The sequence below is a fragment of the Schistocerca cancellata genome, chromosome 4, assembly GCF_023864275.1.
Source record: "Schistocerca cancellata isolate TAMUIC-IGC-003103 chromosome 4, iqSchCanc2.1, whole genome shotgun sequence".
NCBI lineage: Eukaryota > Metazoa > Arthropoda > Insecta > Orthoptera > Acrididae > Schistocerca > Schistocerca cancellata.
The window spans coordinates 645738293-645755399 of record NC_064629.1 but is presented as its reverse complement, the minus strand read 5'-3'; the positions used below and the strand labels follow the sequence as shown (position 1 = coordinate 645755399).

The 17107-nt window shown below is 39.3% G+C and overlaps 2 protein-coding genes across 4 annotated transcripts in view; one reads left to right on the top strand and one right to left on the bottom strand.

The window, feature by feature from the left end:
* LOC126185049 (nicolin-1-like) overlaps window positions 1-3278 on the top strand; it is a 148623-nt gene extending 145345 nt beyond the window's left edge. Inside the window, exon 6 of the mRNA XM_049927803.1 lies at window positions 3180-3278. Coding sequence (XP_049783760.1) covers window positions 3180-3221 — 42 coding nt within the window. The 3' untranslated portion in view covers window positions 3222-3278. The remainder of the gene's footprint in view (window positions 1-3179) is intronic.
* An 800-nt stretch (window positions 3279-4078) lies between these two features.
* The window catches only part of LOC126183870 (GATOR complex protein NPRL2), a 145066-nt gene continuing 132037 nt past the window's right edge, over window positions 4079-17107 (bottom strand). For 2 of the 3 annotated variants that reach the window (XM_049926164.1, XM_049926163.1), the window contains one exon: window positions 4079-4788. The gene's annotated coding sequence lies outside the window, so the exon portion shown is untranslated. The remainder of the gene's footprint in view (window positions 4789-17107) is intronic. The other variant, XM_049926162.1, reaches the window with a different exon arrangement.

Sequence of the window (17107 nt, the reverse complement as noted above, 5' to 3'; positions counted from 1 at the left end):
CCACAGTGTCAAAGAAACAAGTTTGGTGGTTTCCTGATTGGCTGGTTGGTTGATTTCGGGGAAGGGTACCAAACAGCTAGGTCGACGGTCCCATAGGATCAAGGAAGGATGGCGAAGTAAGTCGGCCATGCCCTTGAAGGAACAGTTGTGGAATTTGCCTGAATGGATTTAGGGAAATCATGGAAAAGCAAAATCAGGATGGCCGGATGTAGGTTTGAACCATCATCCTCCTAAATGTGAGTCAGGTGTGCTAACCACTGCGCCACCTCGCTTGGTTTCCTGGTCCTAGTACATGATCTGCTATGGCTCATTTACGCATCTTGCCCAGGCCACACTTGCTCACTTTCTTTAATGTGAGTGTTAATGCTTCTTTTTGTTGTTTCTTTGTCACTTGACTGCAAACACATTGGATTTTATATACCTCTGCTGTTGTAAACGGCTGGTGTAAGACCATTGCAGTGTTCAAATATTCACATACCTTTCTTGTTGGTTTAAACACAGTGTAATACCAGGATTTCTGAGCAGTTTTCTGATGTCATTTGTGCCAGTTTTTACAAATGTAAGGAAAACTTTCCATTTAGTTGGTTCTTTTTCAATAGAAGTTCTAGACCTTTTAGGATGTAGTGCCCTATTTATCTCTTTCACAGAGCAGTAGTTTTTCCTGAAGACCATTCTTAAATGATTGAGCTCATCCTCCAAGAACTGTAACAGATTTTTGAGTTGTTAAAGTGTCTGATGGTGTCCCCAGCACTGGAAGGTGAAATGTTAGGCAAAGAATTTGCTTCTGATGATGGCCCTAAGCCCAAAAACACTATGTGATCGAAAGTATCTGGACACCTGGCTGAAAATGACTTACAAGTTCATGGCAATCTCCATCAGTTATGCTGCAATTCAATATGGTGTTGACCCACCCTTAGCCTTGCTGACAGCTTCCACGTTCAATCAGGTGCTGGAAGGTTTCTTGGGGAATGTCAGACCATTCTTCACGGAGTGCTGCACTGAGGAAAGGTATCAATGTAGGTTGGTGACTCCTGGCACGAAGTTTGCATTCCAAAACAGCCCAAAGGTGTTCTATAGGATTCAGATCAGGACTCTGTGCAGGCCAGTCCATTACAGGGATGTTATTGTCGTGCAACCACTCTGCCACAGGCCGTGCATTATGAAAAGGTGCTCGATCATGTTGAAAGATGCAACTGCCATCCTCGAATTGCTCTTCAACAGTGGGAAGCAAGAAGGTGCTTAAAACATCAGTGTAGGCCTGTGCTGCAATAGTGCCACACAAAACAACAAGGGGTGCAAGCTCAACCCATGAAAAACACGACCACAACATAGCACCACCGCCTCCGAATTTTACTCTCAGCACTATACACACGGGCAGATGATGTTCACCGGGCATTCGCCATACCCATACCATGTCATCGGATTGTCAAATTATGTACCGTGATTCGTCATTCCACACAACGTTTATCTACTGTTCAATCGTCCAATTTTTACGCTCCTTACACCCAGCGATGCGTCATTTGGCATTTACCAGCGTGATGTGTGGCTTATGAGCAGCTGCTCGACCATGAAATCCAAGTTTTATCACCTCCCTCCTAAGTGTCATAGTACTTGCAGTGGATTCTGATGCAGTTTGGAATTCCTGTGTGATGGTCGGGATAGATGTCTGCCTATTACACATTATGACCCTCTTCAACTGTCGACGGTCTTCGTCAGTTAACAAACGAGGTCGGCCTCAACGCTTTTGTGCTGTACGTGTCCCTTCACGTTTCCACTTCACTATCACATCGGAAACAGTTGACCTAGGGGTGTTTAGGAGTGTGGAAATCTTGCGTACAGACGTTGACACAAGTGACACCCAATCACCTGACCAAGTTAGAAGTCCCTGAGTTCTGCTGAGGGCCCCATTCTGCTCTTTCACATTGTGTGATGACTACTGAGGTCGCTGATATGGGGTACCTGGCAGTAGCTGGCAGCACAATGCACCTAACATGAAAAATGTATGTTTTTTGGGGTGTCCAGATACTTTTGAGCAATAGTGTATCAACTATCAGCAATAACGCATTTCATAGTTTCTCACAGTTCTTTTTCAAAAGTGGTACACATAAATTATTTATCCTATTTTACCTTCAGGTCACAATGGGATTGCTTGTGGTTTGTACACACTTCTGCGACAAACTGTGATAATATGTGTTAATGTAGCCTATATCTTGTTAATAGAAGAAGCTTACTTCATACATCTTCAACATGAACATTCTGCATGTTTGGGCAATTGAAAATACACACCCTATCATATCTGCTGCTCCTAATTGACAATTCACTGTAAGTAGTTCAGCCAACATTGTTCACAATTAATTGTTTGTGCCTTATATTCTCCACAATGGGCACAAAGGACAGTATCACTGCATTTTCCTACAAGTGGTATCTATTAGATGGAAAACAAGCATATTTTGATAATATTGAGAAACACTGTCTTACATATGGACTTTGAAATCAGTGGACTGAACTTTAAGGATCTGTCAGTGGCCATATCAGTCACCTTGTTTGAATTTTAGTGATTTCTTCTGCTGAGGTAAAATGAACCATGTTTGATTCTCATTCAGCAGTACATGACATCATTCATCCAAATTTTCGTCAACAGTTCAATTATTGCTGAAATGCCAAGATTTTTAGAATGGGCCCAACAACTGGTACCCCAATCCTTACATTGATGTTGTAGTGATATGTGTGACAATATTTTGTAACTGAGACCCTGGTATCAACTTTCTGTATAGTTAAAAGAAAAGATATTAGGAATTACTTTTTTGTTTTGTTTTCAGTACTTTTCCTGAAACAAATCAAAACTTTGATGTGTTTGAGTGATAAAATCTAGCTTTGACACGTCCATCCCTCCTATTCGAAGCAACAGTATTTTGATGTGCTATTTCCTCCATTAACTTTTGTAAAAATCTGCAATATCCTGACGAAGTCTGATTTCCAGATGTATAATTCTTGTACAACTTGTGTGTTCCTGCATGCTATCAGTTATACCTAATACAATTTATAATGTGTAAGTAACTAACACATTCATCTTCGTATAAGTCTTGTGAATCTCTGAGGACAATGTGACAAACTGTAAAAATGTTATATCTAAAACTATAGTGACCAAGTTAACACATGATTCCATGTTAATTTCACAGGTGAACAGAGCATATGAGTTTTTCAATCTTCCCCATCTGTAACAAAGTTCAACACTAGAGATAAGAAAGTGAAGTTTGACCAGCAAATGACACTGAGCAGCCAGATGTTTTATGACTCAATTTCCATGCTTCATAACAATCCACCTGTATCTTTAATTTTCTGTTTTGCATATTTATTGTTCTATTACATTTATGGAAAAATAAAGATTATTATATTAAATCACTGATGGTAGCCAAAGTTTTTATGCCTTCGTGGATTTATTTGAATCTTATAAGCTTATATAAAATTATATCACATCATTTATTATAATATATAAATTGGTATCAAATAATAAGTTACAATACCTGATCAAAATGTGAAAGTATTGCTTATTGCACATGATCACTAAATTGTCAACAATGTATAACAAAGTTAATTATTTAGTAAAAGATGAAAGGAGAATGAAGAGAAAAACATTTTAACACAATCAAAAATAAAAGAAGCCAACAGGGTGAAAAATAACAATCAGTTTGACAAAAACTTTAAGAAAATAAAACATACCATAAACAAGATATAACTTCACACTATTTATGTAATAACTGTATATAGAACACAATTTTACAGAAACTGCAGGATGGAATATAATACACATATGAGGGTAGATCACTCTTTACCAAACAAAGGACACACACTCTCTCTCTCTCTCTCTCTCTCTCTCTCTCTCTCTCACACACACACACACACACACACACACACACGGGGGTGGGGGGGAGAGGGTGGGGAGAGGGGGGAGAGGGGGGAGAGGGGGGGGGAGAGAGAGAGAGAGAGAGAGAGAGAGAGAGAGAGAGAGAGAGAGAGAGAGGGGGGGAGGGGGGGGGGAGAGAGAGGGTGGGGGGAAAGGTAGAGGGGGAGGGGGGGGAGAGAGAGAGAGAGAGAGAGAGAGAGAGAGAGAGAGAGAGAGAGAGAGAGAGAGAGAGACTGTTGTCTCACGATGTTCCTCTATTTAGTAAGTAGTGATCTATTCTCGTTATGTATACAAAATGACAAAATGTCATATCTCATAGGAAAAAAAAAAAAAAAAAAAAAACATGATGAATTTCGTAACTTACACATACAAGGATGACAACAGAAATTAATTCGAGTGCCTTGAGTGCTTATGAAGAAGAATCTCATCATGGTAAAATAAATATGACAAAATTACAGCTTAATTACTTGGACTCTTTCGATGACTCATTCTAAAGCAGTTCGTTGTGCTTTTATGTATTAAACAATTACTGAGACAGTTTTGCTAATACAATGAATCTACAACAAAATAACTACTTGTCAGCCTTACAATCACGTAGACATACAATATGCAGTCTTCTTATTTTATACAGTCTTATCACAAAACATAGATTGTTCATTGCGAAACACAAAAATGGTATAATCTTACATAACATTTTCATAAACTCTAGATCATTTGGAAATACTACAATACTGAATTAATTTTGGCATTAAAAATTGTACTGTAGTGATTTTTAAGCAACTTCTTTCGTATGAAGTGCAAAAGTGTATGTACATGTATGATAGTCTTCCGACAGATCATTATAAATATTATTTCCTCCATTTAATGTGCAAAAAAATGAGAACCTGAAAAAGAAATAACAGTATCTATACAATATAACAGAATGACAACACAAACTGTTATTTAGAAAATCAGGCTTAAAGCACAACAGGAAAACACAGTTATACTGACAGTGAAATAAGCTAAATCAGAAGAAAGGACCAATATAAAACTTACTACTGAAATGCAAAAGACATTCTACTTGCATGACGCAAATTTGGTACTAGTCTGTTTTACAATGATTAAACAAAGCAATAACCAAGAGTTGATTCTGATGCCACGTTAGACAGCAAGTAAATTTGTTCAATATTGGAGACTTAACCCCCTATAGATTACATTCCGATATCAAAGTACTGTGATTTGAACAAAACAGGAGACAATACAGGCAATAACAATAAATGGAAAGGAATCGCTGACAGTGGCATACTGTATCAACAGTATGCAGTGATGTAATCAACACTAATGAAGAGTCTGGCAGCCATTATCTTTCATCACTTGCGTAATGTATATAGAGGTAAGTGCATGATTACAAGTAGGGCAATGAAGTGGAAAAAATATTTTACAGATCCAAAAAATGACATAGGCTAACATATATAAACATAAACAAAGATATAAAAACAAACACTGGGAAATCAGTCACAGAACAAAGAATAACTATCCTGAGGAAATAAGGTTATTTTTTTTAACACGATAATGTTTGTCTCAGTGCTGCAAACTTCACAAGAAAACAAACTGGCAACTGTAGTTTGGAAATCTCTGTGTAGTTGCCTCACTCTTATGAATAACTGCTTTCTGTTTATCATTTGTTTTGCTCTGGTAAGAACTAGAGAAATAGTAAAGTAGTAATTATAAGGCACAACTTTACACATATTTGATGCTTCATGGAGCCCAAATGGAGTTCTGACACTGAATATGAAATAATGCAAGATTTGCTAACTTGTCAATCTTCACTTTTTAAAATGGGAAATAAATCTGTCAAAGGATTTCAAAGTATCTACATTATGTCTGACTGTCATTAACTGATACAGTCTTTTCATGAGCAGAAAATAATATGGCCAAGGTTTCCTGGCTATATAAACATTAGCTGGCCACTGTGGCCGAGCGATTCTAGGAGCTTCACTCGGAAACCATGCTGCTGCTACGGTCACAGGTTCGAATCCTGCCTCGGGCATGGATGTGTGTGATATCCTTTGGTTAGTTAGGTTTAAGTAGTTCTAGGCCTAGGCGACTGATGACCTCAGGTTTTGAGTCCCATAGTGCTTAGAGCCATTTGAACCATTTTGTATAAACATTTCTGTGGCATAGTAAAGTGTCCATTACTACAAATGTGTGAGGGGAGTGGGAAGGAAATTCTATTGTAATCATAATTTGTGGTATTTACAAACTTCTATGATTCATATCTGTTATTTATACCCTGTTCTTTAGACCACAAACATGGAGCTCAACGGATCATTTTTTAATGGTATTCTAGAATATGGTGCAGTAAGTGTATAGTTTTTTCACAACAGGAAGTCATTTTTATTTATTCAATTTGTGACTTGCCAGAAATAAAAAGAAGTTAGTCACCTTTGTCTAATATCTTTTAACTTATTTAAGAGAACCAATAACAGCAGCAAAATAGGTGAAAGTTCATTTTCTGCAATTTCAATTTCAAACCTTATTTGTAGTGTATAGATTGTCCTGTGGCAATCATACCCCACACCATTGCCAATTTAGGTAGCCTTAAAACGGTGCATCTCTCATCCTTATCTAGAGGTAAGAGGGTGAAATTTGATCTGTCCTTGCACAAATGGGCACCATATGTGTACCTTCCTCCACCGGATGTACATCTGATATACCCCGTTTTAATTCCACATACAAATGACTGCTTCCAGATCTCCCACAAATGATGAGCATAACAATTATTTAAGAGTGTCTGTACAAAGTTTACAGTGCCATTTATTTCTTATACGTTCCTTTGAATTAAAAGCATCAAAGACTTAGGAACATTCAAAATATTGGGAAGATGAGCAATCCAAGAGTGAAAATAGTATAACTCACTCTACAGCAGGCAGAAAAAAAAATTAGCCCACAACTGAAAAAAAGGAATTTGACATAAAGCCACAAATCTACCCCCAGAGAGGTAAAGGAGAGCAGGGGGTAGGTGGCTTCACCCCAATGTTTTATGAGAAGGAAGGTGGCTTTATAGGAGGCTGACGCCGATGTCGACACAAAATGTGTCGCAAGGTGTTCCGCAAGAATCGATGGATCAGTACAAAAGCAACCGGGATGGTCAAGGCCCAGGATGGAAAACTGCCATTTGCAACCTTGGAGGGTATGGATTGTAGCCCACACCCATGATAAAGCAACGGAAGAACCTATAGAAGAGACAAAACTTTCCTAACACACCTGCTTGCTCTGTTTGATTAAGTAATGGGCTTTGGTATGAAGACATTTAAAGGTAATGAGACTGGCGGAGAAGGAGTGCTCGTTAAGATGTTGCAAGGCAGGATGGAGATAGGCAATGGCAATGGCCGCACTCCATCATGAGACTGGTCAGTGGCGAATGGGGCCCATCAAGAGGGGGAACAGAGTTTGTGAACTGCGATGACAGAGCATAAGTGTACCTGAAAGGAAACTGCTTCCAATGTGGTACAAAGGGAGATCCATGTACTAAAAACTTCCATATGGATCAATGTGCGAGCACCAAAGGAAGACCTCAAAGGGCCTACCCAGTTCTGACAGAAGGCATGGAGTCCATGAAGGGTCAGAGAGTGAGCATCCGTAAACTGAGATTGCTGGAGAAAGACACAAGCTTTAGAGTAAAAGGAAATAAAGGACTGCAAATCCGGAAGGTGATGGTTACTATAGTTCCACTGAATAAGCCCAGAACAGGAGCCAAATGGGAGGTAAATGGGCCAAAGCCGGTCGTGCCACCAGGTCACCATCCATGACCAACAACAGGTAACATCTAAAAAGGTCAGACTCAGATTGTGAGGGTGGTCCCCTCAGGGACGAGAACATAGAGGTCCGTCGTACAGCGAGAAGATGTGCCTGAAATGCAAACACCAAAAACACCTCAGTGGTGGCAGGATGTATGGCTTCACATTACACTGATAAACCGTTGCCTCAATCTTCTATGGAATAGTAACCATCTCAAATGTCAGAATAAAGGCACTGATGTTGATATGATTGTCCTTACAGCCTTTCTGAACATGCCAAACAATATGAATGAGTTCCTCATTAGTTTTAAGGATGAAGTCTCTATGAATAATGACTCCCTGAACCATATTCAAAGTCTGGCGAGGAGTGGTGGACACAGGGATGTCGAAAAGTGTGTCACAGGCATGAAGAGCTGCACAATGGGTGGCAGATGAAGTTTTGATCAACAGTGATCCTGGCTGCATATTACTCAGAATGTCCACTTCGCTAAATTTTTGTCTTCGATAGTTTCCACAAAAAATAATGGCTTGGTGGCAATGAAGACAGTCCCGGTGGACACCAGATTTCAGGAAAAGGGTTTTACCCCAAGTCGGTAAGCCTGGCCTTTCTCCCAGGGGTAGCCAGGGAAAGGAAGGTCGCAGGATCTTAAAAAGCAGCATTAAAAGATTGCCAACTAAAGAGATGGCTGTAGAAGACCAGCTGTTTTTTTAAGCTTAATACATTTCATATGCAAAGCATTTGTTCTGACACCACCCACTATCAGAGGCTCTCCTCATGGGTGCCAACCAGCCACAGCAAGGGTCGTCTGGCACAGTGGCTGTTGGCACGAGTTCTGATGCTACAGAATGATAAGCAACCACTCCTAGGCATATGCAAGGAGGCAACAGCTCAGGTAACAGAAGTGTAATCTCTGTGTTGTCAGGGGGCTCAATCAAAAGGGTATGTAATGACTCCATCACATGGTCTGGCTACCCTGCTGGCAATATAGCATTAAAGGAAAGCAGCATCAAGGGAAAGATGGAAGAGGTGGTAAGGTTGCATGCCAAAAATATGAAGTAAGGTGTTCTTCCCCAGTTGGTTCATTCTACAGAGAGAAAATTTAGAAGGGGACAGCAAACCTCAAAGGGAGACCAAAAAGGAAAGGTGAAGAAGACAAACAAAGAAGAACAAATGCCAGAAGGAATACCAGAAACAAGGAGGATAGCCGGGCAGACGTAGACAAGGACACTGATAGAAGAAAGGAAGGAGAAGAGGAGAAGGAGCGAGAAGGAGGAGGAAGGGGCACAGAGAAGGTAATGCAGCTCGGGAAGGAAGAAAGGGCTGCATAGCTCAGGGCCTCATGTACACCAGCATGAACTCACACAAGGAAAAAAATCAGACCTTCCGGTCAAATGTAAAGTATATCCACAGCAAGACACAGTCAATACCTTAACTGCAGGACAGCAATGATATTGCTACCGGTGAAAAGTGCCACTGAAGCGGAGTTTCTAAACACAGTTTTCAGAAATTCTTTCACCAAAGAAAGCAAAGTAAATACTCCAAAATTCGAATCAAGAATAGCTGTCAACATGAGTAATTTAGAAATAGATGCCCTCAGTGTAGCAAAGTAACTTGAGTCACTCAATAATGGTAAGTTTTTTGATCCAGATTATATACCAATCAGGTTCCTCTCTGAGTATGCCAATGAAATAGCCCAATTTCTAAGAATCATATACAACTTCTTGACGAAAGAGCCATGGAAAGTTGCACACGTCACACCAATACTCAAGAGAGGAGATAGAAGTAGTCCACTGAATTTCAGACCTGTACCACTGACAGATGTGCAGTAGGATTTTGGAACATTATGAATTATCTTGAAGAAAATGATCTATTGACACACAGTTCGGATCCCGAAAATATCTTCCTTGTGAAACAAGACTAGCTCTTTATTCACAAGAAGTAATGAGTGCTATCTACAGAGGATCTCAAATTGATTCCATATTTTTAGATTACCAGAAGGCTTGCTTTTTTCTTGACAAACGGGTTCTAATCAAACTGCATACCTATGGAGCATCATCTCAGTTGTATGACTGGATTAGTGATTTCCTGTCTGAAAGTTCACAGTTCATAGTAACTGAAGGAAAGTCATCAACTAAAACAGCAGTGATACCTGGCAATCCCTATGGAAGTGTTATAGGTCTTGACAATCTGAGCAACCATCCATCTCTAAGTTATTTGCAGATGACACTGTCATTTGCCATCTACTAATGTCATCAGTAGATCAAAATCAATTGCAAAATTATTTAGACAAGGTATCTGTATAGTGCGAAAAGTAGCAAGTGACTCTATATAATGAAAATTTTGAGATAATCCACGTGAATATTGAAAAAAATCAGTTAAATTTCAGTTACATGATAAATCACACAAATCTAAAGGCTGTCACAAGGCAAGTAAATACTTATGGAATGCAGTTACAAACAACTTAAATTGGAACAATCACATAGGAAATGCTTTGGGGAAGGTGAACCAAACATTGTATTTTACTGGCAAGACACTTACAAGGTGCAACAGGTCTACACTATGCTCGTCTGTCCTCCTCTCAAGTACTGCTGCACAATCTGCATCACACAGGACTGTCAGAGGACATCGAAAAAGTTGAAAAAAGGGCAGCTTGTTTTATGCTGTCATGAAATACGGGAAAGAGTGCTACCAATTTGATAAGCAAATTGGGATGGGTATCATTAGAACATTGGCATTTTTTGTTGCAGAAGGCTCTTCTCATGAAATTTCAATGACAAACTTTCTCATCTGAATGTGAAAATATTTTGTTGGTGTCCACCTACATATGGAGAAATGATCATCAGAATAAAATAAGAGAAATAAGAACTTGCATGAAAATATTTAAGCGTTTGTTATTCCCATGAGCTATTTGAGAGTGGAACAATTGGGAAATAGCTAGAAGGTGGTTCGATGAACCCTCTGCTAGGCACTTAAGTGCAAACTGAATATTATTCCTGTAGATAAAGAAGAAAACATAAAGGAATGTCTTCACAGGAGGATTTGTAATGAAGAGTCCAACTGGGGAGACCTGTGATGACTGTGATAACATCTGAAGAAGATAAAGAGGCACTGCAGCCAGCTGCACTGATGTACTGACAGAAGAAACTTGACAAGGAAGACTAAAGATCACACTACACAAAGAAGAGAATCTCTACAGACTCATAGACGTATCTTCCAACACAATGCCTCACTAATGCCCAGAGAATTTATTTACGTAAATTCTGGTCATGTTACATAACAATACACTATGCACCAATCACGCAATAGCTTCTGCATGATTTGGAATAAAACAATTGATGGATGAAGTGATAATGAAACATCACAGGGCTGGAATTGTGTGAAAATCATCTTAGGCACAAACATAAAGTTTTAATTACTTGGTCTGATAATTATGCTACCCATGCTGGAAACATCCAAATTGTAATTACATTAACTATTCAACATGGAAATAGCTGTTTCATGTAATTGGGCTGAATTTATCTGATGTGTTGAACAAAGAAAGGTGTCAGATGCAATTAAAAAAAAAACCTTGAAATATCTCACATCCTTATCATCATCTTCAATTTCCTACTGTCCATTCTAAGAAGTGTGATGATGGTGGAGTGTTCCTTATTTTGATGTCAGAGGGGTTCAAATACTGTGGGTATGAACTTTCAATTGTTTCAGACGTGGCAGACTTTTAAGAGGATATCTTACAAGAAAGTGATACCGGACAATGATGTAGACTTCGTTTGCAGCTCTCACTCATAATTTAAATGATTCCTGAAGCAAAACTCAAATTGTGCTTAATATGGGCACACCTGTGAAGTGAAAAACATTGTGCAGAAATGTATAAAGCTAAACTCTATAAAATGGGACACTCATAAATATGAAACTTCCTGGCAGATTAAAACTGTATGCCGGACCGAGACGAGTTCGAGTCTCTGTCCGCACACAGTTTTAATCTGCCAGGAAGTTTCATATCAGCGCACACTCCACTGCAGAGTGAAAATCTCATTCTGGATCATAAATATGTATGGAAATTCTCTAAAAGTAATGTGTTCTGTGCAACACAAGAATATCAATTGTTCTGCTCTAGGATAGTTTATCAACTTATTTTATGATGTAATTCATGTGAAATATGTATTTTACTGTTAATTAATAATCATTCAAGCTGATAAATAATTTTTTAAATGTCAAATAATCTCAGACGTGTTTGCCTTACAGTTTTACAGACGATTATCATGTTAGCCATCTACCATGAAGGAAATCTATAGCAGTATGGAGATTATGTAACAGGTGCGGTAGGTACAAACAAATCGCAGTAGTTTCACCAATGTACAGAGAAAGATAAAAGCTGTTGTTTTATGTAACATAGACAGATTGGGTTGTGACAATCCAGATGCTGTATGAACCAATTAAAAAAAAAAAACAAAAAAAAAAAAAAAAAACAGCAAGGCTTACTGGATATTTAAATGTTCTCACCACTCACTGAAAGTGGAGGAGTATTGATGTAGCAAGGTGTAGAATGTCAATGCCTCATCGAGGAACATGCATTTTGGAAATTGGGAAGTTTGAGTTGGAGTTAATTTATTCTTGACATCAATGTTATTTTAATCAACATTTAACAGTTTGATCTATGTGTATACATTCTGTTACCAAATTCAACACTGATCTAACATCTTAGTGTTGTAATGAGTCTTACTTGATGAACAGCCTTAGGTAAATGATGTCAGTAATGTTGATCTGAATATGGAAAATGTATCCAAGCTCCCTTATAATTCAAAAGTGTTCAATAATACTGACATACACTAAATCTGGGAGCCTCTCAAACTTATAAAAAAACCATGGACTGTTCTACAAACCATTCCTATAGAGAAGGTTTGGATCAGCTAGATCTATAATGAACATGAAAAATGCATCCCTGTGTTACGAAAGGGTTGTTGTTGTTGTTGTCGTCTTCAGTCCTGAGACTGGTTTGATGCAGCTCTCCATGCTACTCTATCCTGTGCAAGCTTCTTCATCTCCCAGTACCTACTGCAACCTACATCCTTCAGAATCTGCTTAGTGTATTCATCTCTTGGTCTCCCCCTACGATTTTTACCCTCCACGCTGCCCTCCAATACTAAATTGGTGATCCCTTGATGCCTCAGAACATGTCCTACCAACCGATCCCTTCTTCTGGTCAAGTTGTGCCACAAACTTCTCTTCTCCCCAATCCTATTCAATACTTCCTCATTAGTTATGTGATCTACCCATTTAATCTTCAGCATTCTTCTGTAGCACCACATTTCGAAAGCTTCTATTCTCTTCTTGTCCAAACTATTTACCGTCCATGTTTCACTTCCATACATGGCTACACTCCATACAAATACTTTCAGAAATGACTTCCTGACACTTAAATCTATACTCGATGTTAACAAATTTCCCTTCTTCAGAAACGCTTTCCTTGCCATTAACAGTCTACATTTTATATCCTCTCTACTTCGACCATCATCAGTTATTTTGCTCCTCAAATAGCAAAACTCCTTTACTACTTTAAGTGTCTCATTTCCTAATCTAATTCCCTCAGCATCACCCGACTTAATTCCACTACATTCCATTATCCTCATTTTGCTTTTGTTGATGTTCATCTTATATCCTCCCTTCAAGATACCATCCATTCCATTCAACTGGTCTTCCAAGTCCTTTGCTGTCTCTGACAGAATTACAATGTAATCGGCAAACCTCAAAGTTTTTATTTCTTCTCCATGGATTTTAATACCTACTCCAAAATTTTCTTTTGTTTCCTTTACTGCTTGCTCAATATACAGATTGAATAACATTGGGGAGAGGCTAAAACCCTGTCTTACTCCCTTCCCCACCGCTGCTTCCCTTTCATGTCCCTCGACTCTTATAACAGCCATCTGGTTTCTGTACAAATTGTAAATAGCCTTTCGCTCCCTGTATTTTACCCCTGCCACCTTTAGAATTTGAAAGAGAGTATTCCAGTCAACATTGTCAAAAGCTTTCTCTAAGTCTACAAATGCTAGAAACGTAGGTTTGCCTTTCCTTAATCTTTCTTCTAAGATAAGTCGTAAGGTCAGTATTGCCTCACGTGTTCCAGTATTTCTACAGAATCCAAACTGATCTTCCCCAAGATTGGCTTCTACTAGTTTTTCCATTCGTCTGTAAAGAATTTGTGTTAGTATTTTGCAGCTGTGGCTTATTAAACTGATTGTTCGGTAATTTTCACATCTGTCAACACCTGCTTTCTTTGGGATTGGAATTATTATATTCTTCTTGAAGTCTGAGGGTATTTCACCTGTCTCATACATCTTGCTCACCAGATGGTAGAGTTTTGTCAGGACTGGCTCTCCCAAGGCTGTCAGTAGTTCCAATGGTATGTTGTCTACTCCGGGGGCCTTGTTTCGACTCAGGTCTTTCAGTGCTCTGTCAAACTCTTCACGCAGTATCGTATCTCCCATTTCATCTTCATCTACATCCTCTTCCATTTCCATAATATTGTCCTCAAGTACATCGCCCTTGTATAGACCCTCTATATACTCCTTCCACCTTTCTGCTTTCCCTTCTTTGCTTACAACTGGGTTTCCATCTGAGCTCTTGATGTTCATACAAGTGGTTCTCTTATCTCCAAAGGTCTCTTTAATTTTCCTGTAGGCAGTATCTATCTTACCCCTAGTGAGATAAGCCTCTACATCCTTACATTTGTCCTCTAGCCATCCCTGCTTAGCCATTTTGCACTTCCTGTCAATCTCATTTTTGAGACGTTTGTATTCCTTTTTGCCTGCTTCATTTACTGCATTTTTATATTTTCTCCTTCCATCAATTAAATTCAATATTTCTTCAGTTACCCAAGGATTTCTACTAGCCCTCGTCTTTTTACCTACTTGATCGTCTGCTGCCTTCACTACTTCATCCCTCAAAGCTACCCATTCCTCTTCTACTGTATTTCTTTCCCCCATTCCTGTCAATTGTTCCCTTATGCTCTCCCTGAAACTCTGTGCAACCTCTGGTTCTTTCAGTTTATCCAGGTCCCATCTCCTTAAATTCCCACCTTTTTGCAGTTTCTTCAGTTTTAATCTACAGGTCATAACCCATAGATTAAGGTCAGAGTCCACATCTGCCCCTGGAAATGTCTTACAATTTAAAACCTGGTTCCTAAGGGTATCACTGTCTTATGCACACGACATACAGTAGTGGACATAAACATAAAGGTAAGGTACCACTAAAGTAATAATACAATGTCTGAAGCATACATGTATCGAATTTACTATGGAAGTAGTAGATATATACAGGGCGTTACAAAAAGGTGCAGCCAAACTTTCAGGAAACATTCCTCACACACAAAGAAAGAAAATATGTTATGTGGGCATGTGTCCGGAAATGCTTACTTTCCATGTTAGAGCTCATTTTATTACTTCTCTTCAAATCACGTTAATCATGGAATAGAAACACACAGCAACAGAACGTACCAGCGTGACTTCAAACACTTTGTTACAGGAAATGTTCAAAATGTCCTCCATTAGCGAGGATACATGCATCCACATGCATGCATGGAATCCCTGATGCGCTGATTCAGCCCTGGAGAATGGCGTATTGTATCACAACTGTCCACAATACGAGCACGAAGAGTCTCTACATTTGGTACCGGGTTTGCGTAGACAAGAGCTTTCAAATGGCCCCATAAATGAAAGTCAAGAGGGTTGAGGTCAGGAGAGCGTGGAAGCCACGGAATTGGTCCACCTCTACCAATCCATCGGTCACCGAATCTGTTGTTGAGAAGCGTACGAACACTTATACTGAAATGTGCAGGAGCTCCATCGTGCATAAACCACATGTTGTGTCATACTTGTAAAGGCACATGTTCTAGCAGCACAGGTAGAGTATCCCGTATGAAATCATGATAACGTGCTCCATTGAGCGTAGGTGGAAGAACATGGGGCCCAATCAAGACATCACCAACAATGCCTGCCCAAACGTTCACAGAAAATCTGTGTTGATAACATGATTGCACAATTGTGTGCGGATTCTCGTCAGCCCACACATGTTGATTGTGAAAATTTACAATTTGATCACGTTGGAATGAAGCCTCATCCGTAAAGAGAACATTTGCACTGAAATGAGGATTGACACATTGTTGGATGAACCATTCGCAGAAGTGTACCCGTGGAGGCCAATCAGCTGCTGACAGTGCTTGCACATGCTGTACATGGTACGGAAACAACTGGTTCTCCCGTAGCACACACTATACAGTGACGTGGTCAACGTTACCTTGTACAGCAGCAACTTCTCTGACGCTGACATTAAGGTTATCGTCAACTGCACAAAGAATTGCTTCGTCCATTGCAGGTGTCCTCGTCCCTCTAGGTCTTCCCCAGTCGCGAGTCATAGGCTGCCAAACCACGTTTGTGATGAACACTAACCTGTTGATGCTACATACTGATGTGCTTGATGCTAGTACTGTAGAGCAATGAGTCGCATGTCAACACAAGCACTGAAGTCAACATTACCTTCCTTCAATTGGGCCAACTGTCGGTGAATCGAGGAAGTACACTACATACTGACGAAACTAAAATGAGCTCTAACATGGAAATTAAGTGTTCCCGGACACATGTCCTCGTAACATCTTTTCTTTATTTGTGTGTGAGGAATGTTTCCTGAAAGTTTGGCCGTACCTTTTGTAACACCCTGTATAAAACATAAACTATAATGGTGGAATTATACAGTTTCTTTCCTAACATCAGTAACAAAATAAAGCATTTGCATTTCCTGAACTGAAATTGTTGCAAAGGTACTCACTGACCTGTTGCATTATTAGTACTTTGTCCAACTTCCGTTCTTCCTAACTACCTCAAACATTGTCTCCAGCATTGATTCTGTTAGGGTTTGTAATTGCAGTGAAATTGTCATTCAGTTTTCTCTTATCACTCTTTTCAGCTCACATATGGTCTCAAATTACCTTCCTTGCATTGAAAGTGTTCCATAAAGGTTTTCCATGGAGTTCAAATTCAGGCTACATGCTGGACAGGGCAAGAAATCAACATCTTTATCTTCAAACCACTTTTTGGTTCTAGCAGAACCATACACAGATGCATTATCTTGTTGAAAAATTAGACTTTCATCCTCTAGGTCCTCATACATTCTAATCAATTCTGTTTCTAGCATCTCAGTGTACACAGAGTTCATTCTAGTGTTCAGCCACACAATGCAGGATTTACCTTTAGCGCAGAAGGCTGCCCAAATCATAACAGTTCCATTACCACAATTTCTCCCTATTCATACCTGCTGCTCTGTTCTCAGATCATGCCAATAATACTGAAATCCATCCTGCCCATCTAAATTAAATTACTTCTCATCACTGAAGATCACTTTATTCCAAGTCCATGACATATGTTTTTCAGC